General features: G+C 39.9%; 1 protein-coding gene across 1 annotated transcript in view; it reads left to right on the top strand.

The window, feature by feature from the left end:
- The window catches only part of LOC306770594 (cadherin-7), a gene marked incomplete at both ends in the record, with an annotated part of 137,841 nt that overhangs the window by 87,330 nt on the left and 28,796 nt on the right, over positions 1-21,715 (top strand). The window contains 5 exons of the mRNA XM_079259476.1: positions 8,341-8,508; positions 10,236-10,423; positions 12,403-12,656; positions 13,642-13,778; positions 16,143-16,264. Of these exons, the coding sequence (XP_079115602.1) occupies positions 8,341-8,508; positions 10,236-10,423; positions 12,403-12,656; positions 13,642-13,778; positions 16,143-16,264 (869 nt within the window). The remainder of the gene's footprint in view (positions 1-8,340; positions 8,509-10,235; positions 10,424-12,402; positions 12,657-13,641; positions 13,779-16,142; positions 16,265-21,715) is intronic.

The raw sequence follows: 21,715 nt of genomic DNA, 5'->3' as shown, positions 1-21,715 counted from the left end.
GAAATGAACTGGGAAGGTTTCCTATGAATGCTGCATCCTGTATGTTCAGACTTCAGCATTTAAACTACTAAAATTACACACCAGCAGGTATTGAAAAACTGAATTTGTCCAGAGCAATCATCGACATTCAGGCCTGTCCACTTTGGATTGAATCAGCAAAGACATGTACTAAAAAGCAAGCATGGTTTAAAGTCACTTACTCAGTGACTCTGCTGTACCTCTGCAACGGATACACACTAATTAAAGCTTTCAGCAGTTTTTGCTGATTATCACTTGTTGCTTCAGTGGCTGTTAGCAAAAGTTATACCCACACTGGAATGAAAGTTGGGAGGGGTAAAAGGCAGTCAGCTGTGAAATTGATAGTGTAATTATTCTTAAGTGTAAGGGGAGTTAACATGCTGATAACAGTCCAATACAAAAGCACTGCAGACCTTGGTGATAATAGGTACAGGAAGATTTGGTATTTAGTAAAAACAGCGTATCTGATATGACAAGATATATTTTTTCACTACTTTGAATACATTATCTGTTAACGTCTGCAGTCTAGGGACCCGGAGTAGTTGGACTCTTGGATGTTAAAGGCGAATGCATTTTTTTCCGTGAAATCGGTAACATAATGTCAATAAATGTATCTTTCAGAATACGCTCAGGGACAGAGACACCAGCTTTTAGTCAGCAACCCAGGATTGAGTGTTGTGTAATGGGCGTTGTGCCTCTGTCTTTCTAAGTTTCTAATTAGTCCCATTTGCAGCACACGCCTGGACCATAGCGCTTTCTGACTTTGACAAAGTGCCGGAGCTGAAATACACTCCCAGCTCACACTGCAATACTGCACTAGCGATTAAGTGGCAGAGGGCTAATGGTCGGGGGGGAGGGATGCGTGTGACCCGCTGTTAGGTGGGTAGAATCCTGGCTCTCTTTCGTCTAACAAGTCTCTTTACTTCCGATCTTAATCCCAAATTGAATCTACAAGGTGCCTTTGGGAAAAGTGCTTAATCCCAAATAGCTCCAATAACTTCCAAGCAGTGCATAATGCTGGCAAAATACATAAGTTGCTGTGCCTAAAGGTGCTCAGTTAAGACAGCGCTTTGTAATTTATATTGATTGATTGCCTGTAGTTTAGTCTGAAGGTGAGGCTGAAATGGTTACTCCGTCATGGACTATGTTCTAATTGATGACAGGCTCAAGGAGGTTTGAGCAGCCACCTCCAGCTACATGCACCTTGGCAATATGGGAAGTTCTTTTGAGACAATTATCCGAGCATATTAGCGCCACTAAGCATGCAAGTACTCACAAACCCCAAAAGCTGGAATAACAAGAGATGGATTTAGTGAGCAAGAAATGCCAGGTGTCTAAATGAGAGGATTAATTACATTCTGATGGGAGTATTTAAGATGTGACACGGCATACCTCTTGAAACAACGCTGGTACGACATCTGAATTTGACAGGCACTCAGGTGGAAGGAGCCTTGACGGACCGAGCTTTGTCTCTTCTTAGTCTAAGAATCTAATTAAGCCGAGACCGCTCATATAAAGGAAAAGGCCATGTCCAATCCTTGTGTACTCTATAGCTGTAAAATTTTGACACTGAGGGTCAGGAGAGGATAAGATTGCTTTGATCAGGCTGTCATTTAGGTATTTTCATGCTTACCCTGAACCACATTTCCCTTTTTTTTTTTTTTTTTTGGCCATTTTCTTTCAAAAAGTGTGTGTCTTTTGTGGATTTTGCCCAGGTTTGTTGCTGTGGCGACTGCACTACATTGAGAACATTACAGCTGAAGGCTAGGTATAAACCTGGCTGCCTCCCGTTGTTCCGGCAGGGAATATACAGCAGAAAGGGGCAATCTTTTTAACTCTAATCCCAAACAGCTCATAGACACTTGATTTGCACAGACAAACATATTTTTTTCCTCATCTTAACATTATAAACGAATAGATTCTGTGCTTTGTGGTGATGTATTTCTGTAGCATATCCACCTTTTGTGCCTCATCATGTTGCTCTTTCACACTTGTGGATCCTATTGTGACTCGTGATTAAAGCATGATGCTTGAATGTCACTTGGTAATAAACTGCCTTGAGCTGCAGGTTTTTTAGTTCCTGTTTGTATGGCCTGTTTTTTGTTTTTTTTTTTTGTTGTTTTTTTTGTTTTGAGTTTTGGGATTTGCTCTTTGTAAGTAGACCGCCCGAGGTCTCGGCAAATCACATACTGCACCCTTCATGTCTAAGTGTTCATCACCTTCATCAGAGGATCTCATAGCTGCATGCGGAGCCAGAGGGCTCCTCCAAAGCCTGCCTTTTTATTTCCTCTTCACAAGACAAATGTCAAGGATCCAGACTTTAGCAGGGAGCATGGCCCACCCGTCTGCCGCCAGTGGTGTGGAGACAGCTAGATGAATGCGCGGCTACAATGTGTCTGGCTTGCTCCGGAGGCAAGCAGTCACGGCGCAATGCAAGGCCGTGCCGAGATAACAACAGAAGGGTTTTAATCATCGCCGCTCCCCGGGAATGACACCGGCGCTGCACGGGGTAACAGAGACAGAGAGCAAGGGGGGAGCCGGCACCCAGCAGACAAACAACAGGCTTGTAACATCGCGGCGTAGATCAGCACTGTCGCTCGGTGAGAAGGACGTGAGCTTGAGGCTAGGCAGGGTGGGGGGGTGGGTGGAGAAGCATCTTGCTGTTTTTTCTATTTGATTTATTTATTTATTTTTAGCTCGCTGGAATTTAAAAAAAAAAAAAAAAAATCATGGCATCATTAAGCACAGCCAATATTCCTCAAGCTCCAGCACACCAAGCTGATATTAAATAAGTATTTCAATTGTGTGTGAAGCCTATCTGTGTTTTAGTGGGAACATCAATTTGTTTCACTGCTGGCTGCACAAACTTGACATCTTTTTATTTTACCTTTTAGGAGCCATCCTCCGCATCTGTTATGGTAATCCACCCATTACCCAGCTTCTCCCTCAGCTTCCCTCTTCCCAACTGTTTAAAGATACCTCTTTCAAGTCTACATATGCATACTCGCTCCCTGTGTTTGTGTTGTACGGAGTGAAAAACAGAAAACTTTCGCTTTGTTTACATCCAGTCAATATTTAGGGAGCTTTGTGGGATTGAAGTCACCTCTCTGATGCAACTTAGTAAACAGGGTTCATAGATATCACTGCAGGAGGCACCAAGGCGGTGGTTGGTGCTCTTTAATTGGGTTAAACTGTGTGTGAAGTTTCAGAGAAGAGGTAAATGGATGGATGTCATAGATAAACAAAGCAGATGGGTGAGCATCCACAGCACAAACAGAGATGTCAGAATCCTCAGAGTAAAGGCACTGGAGGGGGTGAAACTTGTTACTTGGGAAGGCAGCTGTGTTTTTCCCGCAGTACTGTACACCAGTATATCTCTGTGTTTGTGATGTGACGCAACACTGAAATGGCGAGTTTTGTAAAGCAAAGCAAAGATTATTGTTTTATTGACCAGCGTTATCCCACTGTAAGCCCACAAGCCGGGAGTTTGGAGAAAAGCAGTGGACAGCTCACTATAATTTAAGTAAGTGAGGCATTTATTTAGAAGAGCCCATACGAGTTTTGAGCTAGAGGGACTGTAATGACATTAATAAAGGATGGCAGAGGGAGGAAATTAAACGCTTAATGGAATAGTTTATTTTCAAGTCGTAGAGCTGCAGTTGATGGTCAGAAAGCATCTTCATCTTCATTCTTTAGCCTTTTGATCCAATTTCTTTTCTTTTTTTTTTCTGTTTTTTTTTTTTTTGGACTGAAATGAAGTGTGAAACGTGTGTGTGTGTGAGAGAGGGTGTGTGCTTGCATCTTGGATCTCCAGAGAACCACTGCTCAGGTTAAAGCAAGATGAGAGTGAGGTGAGGCATGCAGTGATGAGGTTTTGGAAGGAAAAGTATGTGTGCATAGCATTTTACATTAACCTTTGTCACGCAAATGATGCTGTGTGCACAAATAGCAGCATCTGTGTTAACACAGGCAAGACATGACATGCAAATGAGGATGCGGCTGACATAAAGACAGCATTTTAGTAAGCCTTTTTTAGAAATATACGTTTATGTCAGTATAAATATGAATGCCAAGAAATATACATTCTTTTTGGTAAAGCATTGCCATGATTATGGTGAAGCAACTGTTGCAGAAACTTCTGATACTGCATGAAAATGTGATCAATTTTAAGTCAAAATGGATGTAGCCAACAACAACCAAACATCTGTCCATTGGGAAACTTTTCATATTGAGAAATATGAAAAGTTAATTTAAAGTGAATATTACCTAACGCTGCTTCTTTCTGTGATTGCCACGTCGTACATGTGCCAGTTGATCTGACTTTATGAAGAAAAGCTAAAAAGAAAATGCCTTAAGATATGAAAAAAATATGAAAAATACAGAAAAATATGGAAAAAACAAATATTCTTTCACAAAATTTACTTAATTTTGTGTAATAGCTCTAACCTAACGTGCCAACTCTGTTTTAATTAAACTAACCTTAAAAATGTAATATATTTGTTTTGTTACATCAGTGACATTTAGAAAACTATTTTAGAAATTAATTAAAGAAATGCCAAAAAAAAAGCAGATCACAAAAATAACTTGTTGATAAAAATATTTATCATTTTTAAACACAATTTATTTTGGGAAAATTTATCAGGGCTGAACATGTGGACTCAAATACACAAATCAGCCGGAGAAACCATAAGACATTGACTGGCAATAAAAAACAATTATGTAAATTAAACCTCAGATAAATGCAGTGCCTTTATATATTAAAAAGAATTAAGAACACTTTACTTTCTTATGAATTAAGAAGGTAAGTAGCCACCAGCTAATCATATCTTCTTGGTCAATTGATCTGTAATGTGTTTTTAAAAGCAGATGCTTTTCCATGGGTTACAAACATTCAAGTCTGTATCACCATTATGCCATGGACATCAGCAGTAATCTCAGAGAAGCAGTCTGAATGGTTATGCAATCTTTTCCAAACAGTTTGCAGTCCATCATTCCACAGAGAGAGAAATTATTAACAAGTGGAAAACTTTGACAGACTTCCCAGGGGTGAATGACCCACGCAATGCTAGGACAAAGTCCTAAAAGTCCTAAAGTCCTAAAAATAGCTTTATGTGACGACATATCTCAGTTAGAATTTTTAATGTTCAAGTTCATGACACAATTCATCACAAATAAGACTGAGCAGGTCTGACGTGTTTGGAAGCGCTGTGAGAGAAGGCATCGTCTGTCTAATGGGTGGCAACGGTGAATGGACTTGTACTTATATAGCGCTGTTCCAGTCATGTTGACCATTCAAAGCACTGTACACTACATGACACATTCACCCATTCACACACACACTCATACCCCGATAGGACCAATCAGCGGGCAACTTGGGGCTTGCACAAGGACACTTCTGCATGTAGTCAATGAAAGCCTGACCACATTCCTCCGGTCAAGGCCGGATTATCCAATGGGTATAATGGGCATAGGCCCAGGGGCCCACGCCCACTTGGGGCCCATTTATGACAAACACCAACAGTTTGGACATGAAACAAAATGTACATAAAAGCCAGATAGTTACATCACAGTGTCTAGTGTATTGCTTTTGGTACCACTGGCTAAGAGATGTTAGAAATGTTGTTTCACAGAGGATCATTCACAATTTTCACAATGTTGCGCTGGGGGAGGGGGCCCCTGGAACACTTTGAGCCCAAGGGTCTGTGCACTTTTAATCCAGCCCTGCCTCTGGTTAAAGGACAACTGCTCTTCTACCGAAGCTACAGCCACCCAATGAGAACATGGTGAAGTTTAACAAACATCTGAGGTTAGTTAAAGCTGCAGCTGTATAAACAACAGAAGTTTGGGATCAGTGGGGTTTAGGCTAACAACACCAAGGTGGAGATATGTGACCTAAATGCACCGCTCATTTGACGAAAAACATATCATTGCAGCTTAGCATTAAGAATACTGGCGGAGGGCTGGTGGCCTGGGTTTGTTATGCAGCTACAGGACGTGGATAACTTTCAGTCACTGCATTGCCCATCACTGGAAACAAAATCTTCTGCAAGTAAAACCTCATCTTAACTTAACAACTAAAGAATAAATGACACTGATTATTGAAACAGCACAAATCAACAACAGGTTGGCTAAAAGAATGGCTAAAAAGGCTAAAAAGAATAGAATAAAGAACATTATGTACTTATCATCTAATTTTAACCAACGCATCTGCATTTTAAGACTCACTGAATTTCTTTTTTGCTGAGGTATATTGCAATGGGAAAAAAAAGTTATTTTTAATTTATATAAGTACAACTTTTAGCAATTCAAATCAATCTCCCATCATGCAGATAAAAATATAGATTAGTCCATCTTAGAGTAAAATTACATTTTCATACTTAAGTGACCCCTGCAGACATGTCCAGCATTCCCATTCTCCCTTACGAGACTGAATCTCAGTCACATGCAATACCATGGGTAATTTAAATAATTATGAGAAATTCATCAGGTTTCAGCTCTAAGAACAACCACCCCCCCCATACCCTTTGATCTCTGTCATCAGTCTTTGAATGCGATAAAGCAACTAAATATGATTCATATATTCAGAAGCCGTGCTCCGTGGCTTTGTGTGGTTTTTAATGAGTAATCTTCCCCTGTTCTGTAGGAATCTTTAATAAGTGCCATTTAAGGAATGAAACACATTGTGTGGTAAGTCATTAACTTTGAAAGCAACAGTGATTGCTTTTGAAGGATTAGGACACTTTCCTTTGCATTTAAATGCATTGCTTTAATTTTTTTTTCCTGGAATAATCATCTTTGTAGTTAAGAGATAAAGTTGAGATTAGAAAAGTGCTATTAATGAAAACATTTTTCGATTTTTTAAAATATTTTGTGCATGTCTGCCACAGCTTGGCTCAACGCTTTTGTTGCAGTTATATGGATTGGCTCAGGTGCAAACAGACAAATAGCATTCATCTGGTGCCAGTGTTGTCACATATCTGATTCTTCTCTGATATAGATCAATCATGACAGGAGGACAGACAGATGATGCCTACCCCGGCGGCTGTAGCGTCCCTTTAAATGTTCTCACTTTTCTGACAATGTCTTAACATTAGCCTTAACGTACTTCAGACTACTGAACTATTTAGAGTGACAGCACCTTTCAGTGGAGACAGAAAGCATTGTAAACAAGGCAACAGCCATTACGTACATTCACCTCAAGCCAATGTTTGCTCATAATTGCTACTTGAGGGATTGTTTTGAACCGTGTTTTCTAGTCTGAAATGATTTCATTTCAACACGAATAGAGCCCTCTAGGAACGGAGTCATGCACTTGCCTGCTAACATCATCGCTTTAATAATTTTGCAACTTCAAGTGTGATTTTACTGAAGCCGTTAAGTATCTGTTTGCTTGAGATTGCTGCAATATTTCTAAATTCTTAGATGTATCTTATATCAGAGCAGCGAGACAAAAGGAAGGACAACATACAACAGAACAACAGAATATTTTAGGAATAACTGTGACTAATAGCACTACTAATAAACACAGCTGCCAATGACATGTAACCAGGATGAAGGCTAATAGTGACGTTAAGGATGCAGTGTGCATATCTAACTGCATGTGTATGCATTGATACTTTGCCTTCTTGGTACATGCTACATTCATCCCAGCGCCTTTCTGACCACATAATTAAAACATGGCTTTGCGATGGAGTGGCAAACTGTCCAAGCCGTGCACTGTTCTCACCAACAGCAACCAGGTTAGGCTTTGACCCCCCTGCATCCTTGAACTGGATTAAACTGGTGTACAGAATAGATGGATAATTAAAGAAAAAAAAAACTCAGTGAGTTTAACAATTCCATAAACTGCACCCTTAAAAAATAATCATGTACTTAGTTATCAGCCAAACCTTGTCTGAGCCCTGGCATTTAGTCCAACTGATTGAGCAGCTGGATCATGCACAGAGGCTGCAACTCCTTAACGCAGCCAGCTCACATTTGAATCCTGGCCTTGGGCTCTTTGATGCTGTCGCCCCCTTTCTCTCCGACCCTCCTTTCCTGTACAGCAACTGCTTAATAAAGTCTTCTAGAGCCCTATACCGCATGAGGGGATTATCAGGCTGTACACATACACTACTTCAGTTTTCACAATGTATATAGGTATTTAAAACCTAAAATACACAATATGTTCTCATCAAATAAGCTGAAAATACTTTCATAAAAATCCCTTCCAATCCATGGAGACATGATAGGAAGGATCGATTTCAGGTGTTTGTGTGGGGAAAAGCCCGCTGGACACAATGAGTGACTCATCAATTTCTTCTTCTCTCACTTGTGCTCCAGGTGTCATCAGAACAGCTTTGCCCAACATGGACCGAGAGACAAGAGACCAGTACGTGTTGGTTATCCAGGCAAAAGACATGGTGGGCCAAATGGGTGGACTCTCTGGCACCACCTCTGTGACTGTCACGCTGACCGATGTCAATGACAACCCCCCACGGTTCCCCCACAGTAAGACACCATTCCTGATTGAATCTACCTCCACAAGGTTGATTAAGTTTGTAAAAACAGTGTTCAGCAGCTACTTAGCAATCAGCATAAAACCACCAACTTCATGCTTCATTTGGAGTGCTTTTTGTTCCTGCTGAAAATGGCCTTGAAGATCTATTATCATTGAAAGACCACTTGAACTGAGAGAACCAATTGAGACCATACAGTGAAGGCGATGGTACGAAACTGCTGGGATTTAATTTCTCTCTCGAAAGGAAATCAATTGAAACTTTTTAAAAGTGTTTTAGTATCTTTAACAATGAAATGTAAGAAGTAGTATTTTTTTCTTCTTCAGTGTGTGGTGAAATAAAGTCGGATTGATATGTCTTATGCCGATCTTTGTGAACATATTACATTTGTATTCGCAGCAAACATTTGGATTTATACAGCCAAATAAATTAAAAATAAGGAAGAAAGAAAAAAAAAAAAGAAGTAACAAGAGTGGCCGTCTTTCAATGTGTGCACCTCCCTGCTCACTCTTCATCAGAACTCTGGCCTTGGATTCCAGGATCAATCAGGCTCTGTTTTTTTTTTTTGTGTTGTTGTCAGCCTATTTCACGGGTTGCTAATGGGTTCCAGGCCAAGCTTTGGAATTCAAAGGCATGCGGTGCTTCTCATGATAATCCGAAGCACCGGCAATCGGTTTACCGCTGATAGCCCGACCAGCGTCTGGCTGGTGGACTCACCACTGGACTTCCATGTGGCTGAATCAATTTGCTGGTCCCTCGGGGGAAAGAAAGATTCAAGTTTGCACAACAAGTCATCAGTGTCGTTTTAACCCAGTGCTGTCATGCTGAGAAGAAAGAGACTTTAGAAGAGTTGTGGGTTTTGCTCCTGCTGCCGCGCTCAAAGGGTCATGGGTCAGAATCGATACGCCATTATGGAGCATCAGAGCAGATAGAATCCAGGGGCAAAAGCTGGTTGGGTAGGGGAAGAAAGCAAGGTTAGCTGCAAAGATGATGGGCTTAGGGTGGGCAAGGGGGAGGTAGGTGCAGGGGCGATACAGAGGGAGGAAAGTAATTTTTTGGTCTCTTAAAGAGCTGCTATTCCATGGCAAATTAAAAAGCTATTATAAAGATTACATGGCGGCAAACAATGTCAGGCAGATTAGCATTTAGACTGTGGCTAAGGGAGACACTGTGAGAAACACAGAAAGGTCTGGTAATGAGCTCTGCCATGGTGATTGGGGAGATTATGATTATGAATATGATTCCCTTCTTTATTCTTATGAGAGTACTTTAAATCCAGGGGGTCAAACAAAAGCTCAGGCTGCACAATAGAGAGTTTGAGGGTAATAGAATCCTTGAGTGGACATTTCATACTGTGAAATGTAACAAAGGGATCTAAATGTGACTCCTGTTGTTCCTTTCTTTTTACCTTTTTGTTTTGTTTTTTTTTTTTTTAATTAAAGCAGGAGCCTTTTTGTCAGTTCTGGCAAGAATTAGGAATTTCTTATTTTGCTTCACCCATTCAGCTTAAGCTGAAACTAACAGAAAACTGAAATTGGCCTCTTTTTTTCTTTTAATTGCATAGCTGATTGTTCCTTTTCCACTGTTCATACTGCAGACTGAATTGCAGGCATAAAGGTCTAAATGTCCCTTTGCCTGCCAGTCACTGTAATGCAGGCGAGTTTTTGGAAAAAGAAACACATCCATTACAGCATCCACTCCTGTCCTTTCCTTTTCCAGAGAGCTATCAGTACACAGTGCTGGAGTCGCTGCCCGTGCAATCTGTGGTGGCCAGAATCAAAGCAGCAGATGCTGATGTAGGCTCCAATGCAGAGATGGACTACCGGATCATGGACGGTGACGGGCCCAGCATGTTCAACATAACAACAGACGAGGTCACACAAGAGGGGGTCATTATCTTGCAAAAGGTAAAGCTTCAACAACAAACAGGTTGTCATCACATAAAACCTGTCTGTCTGACTGGAAAGGAGTTCGGAGGGAAAGCTCAGGCAGATGAATGATGTTACGTCCACGCTTTTGAAAGTCAATGAAACACAAAGATCTGTTTATAAGCTGGTGTGGCAGTAAATGCTGCTTGGAATATGGATGAAAGTGCTGTGACTTCAAAAGCACACTCAGCTCTGTGTAGTCGATTCTTTCTCAGTCTGCAAGCTCTGGAAAACATTTTACTGGATTCCAGTCTCTGATTGTACAAGATGTATTTCTACACTCATTTTTTTTTGGTTCCAAATGTGAGCGTGTCACAAAAAGTGCTGCAACGGCTAGGTGCATTTTTCTAAAATATATTCAAAGTTCGATTTGGAGTTGATGTAAACATATTAAATGAACTGACAAAAGTCATTATGTAAAATTAAATCTTACAATTCAGGAAGTTTCACTTCCTTTTTCAAGCGATTAAACCACAGTCAGAACATCATGTATCATGATAAGTTCAGTAGAAATAAAATGGCTTAAACATAGTTGATTATTGGTCTTTTCATGGTATTTGCAAAATGTAAGACCAGTGTAATGGAAAAACCAGTCCTCTTTTAGAATTCTTTCACAATAATGTATGTTTGAGTGAAGGTTGTGGGATTTTACTGACTGAGTGGTACATTTGTCAAAATTACCAGCTAAAAGTAGTTAGAATTTAGTGGCATTATATTACTGAACAGAACAAGAAGGATTCATCTTGCATATAAATAACAGAATAATTCCTTGTTTTTTTCTGTCATTCAGGTTTACAAAAGACCAGATAAGTTTGTACTGAAGGAGTCACATTTTTATTTTCTTCTTTCTGCCTGTTGTGTCTTACTGTGTTTCTCATTTCGATTAATATTTATGTTTTTTGATAAATTCCCAATTTATTCTGACAATGCTTACTCCAAACACTCTTTTTTTATATTAATCCTATTCACACACATTAACTATTTACAATGATTCACAATCATACCAGCAGCTCCATAGTCCTCTAACTAAATCCTGACATAAATCTGTCTTCCAGGACCATTGTATTTCTGATTCAGACTTTTATTTCAAGCAACAAATCAGCATCAACCATCGGAACTACTGATCAACACCTCATAGATGCTGATAGAGTTACCTCAACTGCTCTGAAGTGAAACGTAGTATTATTGTTTTTAACCTCCATCCAGATACATAAAATGAACAAGTTAAATATGATAAACTACTTAGAGGAGTTTTGTTGCACATTCTTACCTCACTTTTTCATGCTTCAGAACTCATGGCCGGTATGTCAGATTTCAGGGCTTCAGACTCAAAATGGTCTCCCCAGGCCACACTGATGTGACAGCTCATTGCTGTCCCTCTTTTGTAGGAGGGGTAGAGCCATTGTTGGCAATGAACAGTTCTTGTCAGACTGGCCACTTCGATTCTTTGTTTGTTTTCTCCCAAACTCTGACGATTACAACATTGGAGAAAGTGCCTGACAGTGAAAGTGTCAAATCAATGTGCTGGAGCAGTATATTATATGTTCCGAAGGAGAGTTCAATAAGCCAGACAAAATCTTTCAAACAACGTTCATCTCGGAGTGCTTTTCACCCCGTTGGCACCTGTCCCATAGCTATTATTTCTTTCACAGAACAAAGTAACTATAATCCTTCACCAAATGACGTTGTCTGATTGCATGAAATTGTACTTGCTCCATACAGCCCTCATCTTCAACTCTACTGTCGACCAGCATTGTCTAAATGACTTATGGATCTTCGTGCATTTTTGCTGGGTTTTTTTAAAAAAAATTTTTATTGATTCATTTAAAATAGTCAATTTTTTTAATCATTTTTCCAGTTCTTAACAACAGAGAAAAAAAATGCAAAGAGTTTTGCCACTTCTAATATTTTGACAAGAGCAATGAACATGTTTTCTCAATTCTTTTTGTCTCTTTCAGCCCTTGGACTTTGAAACAAAAAGCAGTTTTGCTCTGCGAATAGAAGCCACAAACAGGAACATCGACTCCAACTTCTTAAGCTTGGGCCCATTTAGCGACACGACATCTGTGAAGGTGACAGTGGAAGATGTGAACGAGCCACCCATCTTCTCCACACCACTTAGCCAGATGGATGTTTCAGAGGATGCCAAAGTGGGCACCTCAATAGGCAGAGTCTCTGCCCATGACCCCGATACCTCCAGTAGCGCAATCAGGTACTAACAATTTGTCCATCTGCTTTTTCACGTGGTTATAAGGCAGACATTGGAAAGGGGAAAAGAAAAAGCAGAACTTGACTCTGTGTTCTTCCTTTTAAGAAGTAAAGAAAAAAAAAAAAGTAAAAGTGCAAAGCTTGTTGAGGAATACTCCAAAAAATCCAACCGAATCAAATTAAAGGGGTTATTCTTTCAATTACTCAACATCATCTGCACGCACAGACTTCACAGACACTTGAGAGTCCCCATGAGGCTGTGAGAAAGACAATGCCAGATGGTGGGTGGGCCAAGGAGTGCTGCATTTGCAATTGCAAAATGCCATCCAGAACTAGAGAAGGGCATTCCTGGAGGAGGGTCAAGGCTCAACACTGGTGCCACGGCATCCGTGACTCAAAACAAGCACTTGCATTGTCTGTCTGTGCAGTATCACTATCAAGATCCCCACCCATTCTGCCTTAATTGAATGAATATTGTATGGTATTCATGCTTGGTCTGTTAGGATTGTTAGTAATCTTAATCAGAAAATCTAATTACTGTTCCATTGTAGCTTTAGATTGCCTCTTTTTGCCCCTGTGACTGTTATCTGAATCAGTAATATATTTCACTCCATCTGTTTGAATTAGAATTATTGTGGAACTAATGCAGCCACAAGAGTCAAATTACATTGCAATAATACCCCTTGGATGTATGCTAATTGAAGTTGTAATTTTCTCTGGAATTATGAGTTGATGTGTATTGAAAAAGCCTGATTAAAGTTGTGTGTTTAGGGACAAGTTGACAGTCTTAGGTTTTTCTTTTTTATTTTTTTCCACAATGTAATAGGGTTTTGTTTCACACGGACTATTCAAGATTTGAAATTAGTCATATTTTATTCTTTTTACAGGCCAGTTCATAAACAAGCAGATGAAAAGCTGCTGCTCTAAAAGTTATTCTTAAAAGTGTATCAGTTAAAAATATATGTGTTTTTTTTTTTTGTTTTGTCCAGGTACTCCATTGACAGGAACACAGACATGGAGCGTTTCTTCAACGTGGACCCTCTCAGTGGCATCATCAGCACAGCCAAAGCTCTGGACCGAGAGGCCAACTCTGTCCATAATCTTACTATCCTTGCCATTGAGAGTCGTAAGTTAAACAGATGCAGATCTCGCAACTGCTGCATGAGTGAGAGTAAACTGTTTGTTTAACCTCTTCGCTGAAAAAAAAAAAAAAAACCAACTATACAGATGCTCCTGAGCAGCTAAAAGCAGACATATGTAGAGATGAAGAGCAATTATGCCGTTGGCAGGAGAAAAATAGTATAAGTGTTGGTGCTGGTCTGTTTGTTCACGCATTAAAAATAAAAAAAAAGTCAGGTACACTTGCTTGATCAGCTTGATTAAATCATTTCACGTCACCAAAATGAACATATTTTTCCTTGGCGGTGTGAGTGTTAATATATACACAAGACAGAAGTAACATTCTGTAACTTTTATTACCTTCTGGGTATGATGTGACCACATTCATATGAAGGAATGGGGTTGCTCTGAGTCCTATTTTCTGTGAGAAACATTGTTTCCAAAAAGATACCTGAAAACCAGGTATCAGAATTAGTCAGAAATCAGTTGAATTTTAAAGTCCTATTTCGTTTTTTTTTCTCCCACCTAAGGCAGCTGGTTTTGTTTGTTTCTTCCCTGAGCTTTATGTTTCCAATTAGCAACCTCTTGACCTTTTATTAAAGCCACGTGCAACAATGTCACCTGCTGATGTATGCAGTCTATAATTTAAGCTCAAAATCTGTTGAGAGAAACAAACTCAAGCAGAATTCGGACAAGGTGACAAGTCAGGGATTTACTCCCAAATTCTCTTCAAACAGGATGAAAACAATTAGTCTGACTCTTTTAGGCAAATATGAAAGGAAAAACATATTACAACATTATTCCTAATTTATGCTATAAAGTGTCTTTAGTATTAGCATGAAGCTTGAAAATCAAAGACTGGCTTTATGCTACAAACGGCATGTTCTCTACTTCTACTGGTGAAGATGTTGGCATTAGAAACTGGAAAAATATAGTGTATTTTTATCTCTATATTTCATCATATCAACGCCTGGGGTTTCGTAAAGTGTCATTTAGCTGGTTATTGCCGCAAAGAGAGAGTAAATCAAATTTTTAGTTCTTTTACGCTTCATATTGCCCATTAGTCTGCTGTGTGCTGTGGACATTACAGCGTGGAGTTGTGGGGCTGTTGAAAGGCTGTCGGGGAATGTTAATTCACACACAGGACGGTCGTTTTGACCTCCATGTCTCCCTGAGCCGTGGGGACAAGATGCTGACTAAGGGCGGGCGGTCTCACCCACGGGTGAACAATGTTAATGCGATGTGAAGAAGTGTTGCATGCCTTTTTGTTCGTCTGTCAATGCGCCAAGGACACGAACACCTTTTTTTTTTTTTTTTTTTTCCCTGGCATTGCCATCATTCCACTGTCGTCTTTCAGTGGACAACAATCATCAGCACATCATCCACTGAGCACTTTAGACAGCTGCGTCACATCAGTATAAGTTAAAAAAGACAACCAGCCTGTCATCCTGGCACTTCCTCTTCTTTCATATCTTCAGACTGCACTGTATGAAAAGGATATTTTTTTTTTTTTTTTTTTTAGAGCTTTTTATGCTTCTTTGCTTCAAAGCTGTGTTTTTATTTACATCTCACAGCACAGAGATGTATTTCTTGGTTGATTCCCGTGCGTTAGCGCTTGCCTGATATAGAACAAAGAGAAGGCAGCGTATAATAATAGCCATATGAAATGTCACAACAGTCCCTCATGCATGAGGTACACACTACTGACACTTAGTGACACTCATGCACTTTTCTTTTAGTTAAAAACATCTTTTTATTCTAGGACTGGCAACAAAAACCCACTACCCTGCACTGCCTTGTGACAGTATTTATAGTGAATGGGTTCTTTCTAACAGAAGAGGATGCATGGACTCGGAGCATTTGAGCTGCGGTCACTCACATTTCATCCACTCCATCCAGACCACGCCAATGACAACAAGTCTCTGGCCCCCAGGCTTTGTGCGCCCTTTTTATCACCCGAATGTCAGAGCGTCATCTCTGGTTCGGCATCGTGGCGACGCCAGACTAAATCATCATCTTGCTCTCAGACGTAGCCATTTAGCCATCAGTGTGTGTCAAGCAGACAGAGAGGCGTGAAGCCCTGCGTGGAAGACGGTTCGTTCGCACACACACACACACGTGCAGCTCTCCCCAACAACAAGCCCGAGCCAAGTCCGATCAGTCTGGCTGATCCACAGCAGACGAAGTAACGACACCAGCTGTTGGAGGCACACAGCATATTTCATTACAGCAGGACTTAATTAAAACACATGCGAAAGATCAATATCCCATAATCTGACCAAATGCGTCGAGGCAGCTACAGATGAATTAAAGGAGGCTTTGCTGCAATGTGCAACATGAACCAGTTCTCTCTCCTCTCCTTCTTTTTCAGAGGACACAATGCAAATTGGGAAAGGCGTCGCCCTCATCACTGTGCGGGATATAAACGATAACGCCCCAGTTTTTGCCATAGACTATGAGACTCTCCTCTGCGAAAACACCATGCCAGGACAGGTAAGACCCACAAGCAGTTTTTTTTTTTTTTTTTTGTCCAGCTTTCCTTCTTTTTTTGCTTTTGCTACCCTCGCTTGAAGCTTGACACACAAAGACAGCCTGCTGACTCTCAGCCATTAAAACTCTCTACTTTGTTCCTAAAAACAAGTCCACTGTGCACAAACACGTCCCACTTTGCAGCTTTTGGTTATGCCAGGTAGACAGCATCATTAGCAGGAGACACAACTTTGAGATTTTGTTGCAGGCATTGCAGGTGTTGCTGTTCATTAGAGATGTTACTCGCATTCGCTCAGGACTGCTCCTCGCTCCTGCCTGCAGTCTTAATCCGTTGTAACATTACAGCTGAATGTCATGTCTAATGGTGGGATGGAGTGCTGTTCTATAATGGTTTGATTTACTGTTCTAAAGCCCGGTGTAATTAGATGATCACCACAGGGGGAAGCAGTATCATGCAGTGGTTAGCAGATGAATTCAGAGCTTGGAGATTTTCTCCAGGAAGGCAAACGAAGGAGAAAGAATCTGTGTCCTTGCATCACATTTAGCCCCATTGTTTCTAAATGACTTGTGTGTTTGTGGCAGTGATTCTTCTGGTCTTGGCATTTGGAAAATACAATCAGAGGCAAAGGCTACAGCGAGCGTGCAGAACCTGAATAAGTACAATTGATCAGAATGATGCATTGTATTGGAAATAGCTATTAGACCCTTTTTAAATATGCTATTTGCATTCATATTTTGGAGTTGTTTGTCATTGCACTCATGGGAGGGTGAACAAAAAACAGCAAACGATTTCATTTGCTAAAATGAGAGACCATATTTCATGTGTATTTGTTGTTTTGTGTGCGCATAATGCTTGACCACAATGTGGCTCCGTCTTCAATAAGGTTACACAACCTCATAAACTCTGACTGTTCTGTTTGTTCCTGCCTTGAGTTTTTGCCTATTTTAGATTCAGAGCTAATTTTTTTAAATAGGGGTTCAGGACATAACAGAGCACATGTGACTGAAATTATTCAAATGATAAGTGTTGGAAAATAAACTAAAAATTTTCAAGTTTATAATGCTAAAGCAGGAAAAGAAACTGAATACAACACCATAGCGTATGTAGGGTTTGTCAAACGCACCTTAATCCAAAGCACAAAATGAGTGCTATTTGTACTATTATCAAGAGAAACTAGTTAACATTGCATAAAGATAAAGATAAATGTATATGAAAATAAACAAGATGGACTTTTTCTAGCATACACAAAGGGATTTTAAGGTATCAGTAAACTAAAATGGGAGTCATGCATCCCAGACATAATCAAGAATGCATTGTAGCGTTTATGCTGTCAATCCTGCCTCTTATCTTCAGCGAAATTAGGTGTAGAGCTATAAAAGCAACTTTCAGATGTAACCAACAATGTGTGCACCTGATAAATGATGTCAAAGAGGCTAAAAAGAAACCATTCCTCTCCAATAATCCAAGCCTGCAGGACATGACAACAGCCATTGCCCATGATGGCATCATCAGCAGAAGAAGGTAAATCTGTAATTACTCAGCTGAAGCCAGCAAGATTGCTTATCCAATCCCACTGATAGCTGGGCTGTGAGGATGCAGCCAGAAGCTGCTGCTGCGACTGCCAGTGAAGGCCTCTTTCCTGTCCCCATCCATCCACTGTGATGATGCGATGCCTTCAAATTCTGTCCATACAGGCTGAAAATGAGCTACTATGGCTTGGAACTGGTGTCAGCCTGGTATTAGCGAAGACATTCCTAACATATAAAATAGTTAGGTGTGACAAAAAAAACTCTCAGAACAAAACAAATCTGGGTTTCACCGAGCTGCATTGAAGATTTGAAAACTGTGAAATGGGATGGATGAAAAATACGTGCTCTTTTCTAAAGAAAGCGCTTCATTTAGTTAGTTTGTTGTTTAGTATGTAAGCAAATTCTCACTGAAAAGCAGAGACACATCAGTTTAACACAGCACAAATACATGTTTTTTTCTACTGAAAATAAAGCATAAAATATGAATGAGTAAATAGCCTTCTGTTTTTATAATCATGTCACAAATCTTTTGGATTAGAATAAACAACCAAAATAGAAAACAACCTTTAGAATACTGGTATGCCGCATGTCAGAAAACCAGCTTCCCCGCCCACTGAAGTAATATGTGACATTTCCATTCATTCATTCATTCATTCATTCATTCAAAGATCATGAAACACAAGGGAGAGCTGTTGAATTAAAGGAAAAATAACCAGTTACCCTCTGTTTATTTTTCAGATGTCAAACTGTTTTCGCTCTTTGTTTCTCTTTTTTACTGTAAAACATGTGAAAAATCATGAATATATTTACACCTCATGTGTTTCAGATGGACTATATTCGGATGTGAAACATGCTTTTTGTCCCCTCATTCATCTGATTGTCATGATGACTTACTACTACAGAGAAGCAGCGCTCGCTTTTGTTTTTTATTTCTCAACTAATTCCATTTTCTATTCAGTCCCATTCAAATCCAGCCTTTTGTCAGGCAACACTGAAGTGCACCAGTGGGATCGCACCTCCGGACTGCATAATGAAGGCAGGCGAGATGGAAATTTCATGATGAAATTTACACCCAAAAACACATAGGCAAAGGGAAGGAGCGAGGTTGACATTTGAATGTGAAAACACAGTTTGAATCACAACTAGATGTCGACTCTCTGTTAGCAGACAGACTGGGTGGACTCATTACCTGTCAGATATTCACCCCGCCACCTTCCTGCTTCCTAATTAATGAAAATGCTCCCGTTGTGTACTGTGTGCATGGGTGTAGCAGGTAACAGTTGGCTGTACTAACTACATGCGCGCTCCTGTAACACTTTGTTTAAAAAAGTATCTCAGGCGCCCACTGGCTGTCACGCCCATTAGCTTATTCACAGCTGCCACTAAGATGAAATAATAACATTTGCCAGTTGGGGCTACAGTTGACTCTGTGGCTGTATAGCACAGATTAACAGGGAGGGCCTGGACAGAATACCCTGCCATTTTTCAGGCCTAATTAAAGCAGAGTCTCATGGCAATGGCTCTCTCTAGAGATGCCACTTGTTACGGTTCATCTGTGCGTCTGTCTTCTGCCATAATATTAATTGATATCATGATGAGGTGGAAGGGGCATGGCCAGTGGGGACAGTGTGGAGGGAGGTTCACGTAGTACATTCACTTCAGTGTAACCATGACAGACATGAGTAGACTTGGCTTTTTCTTCCCTTAAGCCGGCTGCTTGCTCCTCCCTAAACTCTGGGAGGGGAATGCAGTTTTCTGATGAAAGCATTTCACTAAAAATGGATGGTAGGACACTTATGGCTTTTCTAAAAGGCTCCAGCACTTATGCAATTAATGTTGTTTGGGTGTTCTTGTTCCAAAGACAAACACAGGTTTGTGGAGTGATGGAACAATGAGCAAAGGAGGAACTCTGGTGCAGATCTGAATCGCTTTTCGTAAAAAAAGAAAAGAAAAAAAAAGCAAGATTGGGCATAGGCCTTGGAAAAAGACGGTGTTCTCCAAGTACCCTTCTAGCTAATTATTGTAATTTGGCTCGTTTACCAACACAATCAGCAGTTGGAGCTGCCACAGTTGATGCGAGGATGTGAAGCTGAATTAGCTGAATTGAGATACAAAACCCACTGCGCCTGATTGCTGCAAATTGGAGCCAAACAAAGCTCTCCGTCTGAGTAGCAAGAAAGTCAGAATTGAACGCAGGGACTTGATAAAGATCTTTAAAATCTGCATTGATGCAGCGGGCTAGCAGAAAAGAACAATGTCCTGTTGTATTTTGGTAAATATCACGGATAATAGGAGATGTACTGAAAGAAAATTCTTGAAGACTGAGAAAAAAATTAGACATTAGAATGAGAATCAAACCACACAGAAGCTATGATGCACCTGCAGCAATAAAACAGCATCTGTTTAATAAATATGTTACATATCTAATTAAGTCATTTATCTGTTGTTTCATATCACATGACCTATATTAACTTATTACAATAACATATGATATATGAAATATTGCTTGATAATTATTGTTGGGCATTTAACAAAGAAAAAAATAACATATTTTAACAGACGTCTGACTCTACTATCCACATATTTATCTAAATATCATAACTATTGCAGTGTTGGTTATTACATAAAAATTCTATAAAATTTTCAATCATGCTTCGACAGAATTATATAAAAAGTTAAATAAACCGATCAAACAAGTCTGGACAGAAAGGATTCATTGGTGAAATTTCATAGAATTTCTTTTTAATAATTTTTTTCTTTTGTCAGATTCAAGTTATTTTTAGGACTATTTTGAGTGTTTCTTTGAACAAAAGGCATCAACAATTTTTTCCACGTGTGGAAATAAAAGTAATCACGCATTACTGAATGTTGCAGCATTTATCAATTTTAGAAAGAATGGTTCATTGTTTCCTGTTTTATAGCGGACGCTTAAAGAAGTATTCATGTTCACTCAGTAGTTAGAGAATTAATTCACTCGGATACTTCCCAGTCATTTTCATTCAGTTAGAAACCTTTCAACTACACTAAAAATCATACTTTGCCAAATCCTTATAACACCAGAGTTTTTTTTTTTTTTTCTTAGGCATCAAAGTAATGCAGAACTTGATGCAGTGACTACCTACATGAACATATTGCTTTGGGAATATGAGTTAACAGATCATTTAACTTACCTTTAATTATGCAATTTAATGGTCTTCTCATCAACCATTCATATATAAATACCAACACTTATGAAAACCTTTAAGCTTTTTCAAAAAGCAGAGGAAAATGGTTCTTTGAGAGCACATAGACACTGGGAATCAGACTCTGAACACTTGACATGAGTTTTTCTTATGTTTGTTTTGTGTGTGTGTGTGTGTTGGTGATCAAAACTACTGGCCATACTATTCCTTAATTACACTACATCCTCAACTTTCCAATTATGGAACAGCAGAGAAGGTGTTCACACCTGCAAGATGTCATCCAAATTATCAGTTTATTATAGGTGTTGCGTCTTGTTGAGAGATGAAAACAGATATGTCGCAGCACAAGGGCCACAGAAAACATAAGTGTGTGGCAGCTTGGTGTTTGTTCTATAAAAAAGATGGAGCATCGGGCAAATTTAATCTCAGATCTCACCAGGAGATGACTTAGCCTTGACAGTTTCAGCTTGTCGGGATCGTGTCAGCAAACAGCCTTGTGACAAGGCTGACGAGTCTCAGCAGATGACTCGGACAGTGGAGTCCGAAAAAATCATATATTGAGGGAGATTGAAGGATGTCATTTGTTGAATAGCAAATATCAATTGCTAATACAACCTCAGTATGTGGATGTGTGTGTGTGTGTGTCTATGTGACAGGGGTTTGATGTGTAGGTGGGCGCTGCTGATGGGTTGATGAGCAAAGTAACGGGTGTGACATGTGGGTGATGTTTGGGGCGCCGATG

Source organism: Telmatherina bonti, assembly GCF_933228915.1.
Source record: "Telmatherina bonti genome assembly, chromosome: 20".
NCBI classification, from domain to species: domain Eukaryota; kingdom Metazoa; phylum Chordata; class Actinopteri; order Atheriniformes; family Telmatherinidae; genus Telmatherina; species Telmatherina bonti.
This window is presented reverse-complemented; position numbering and strand designations above follow the sequence as displayed.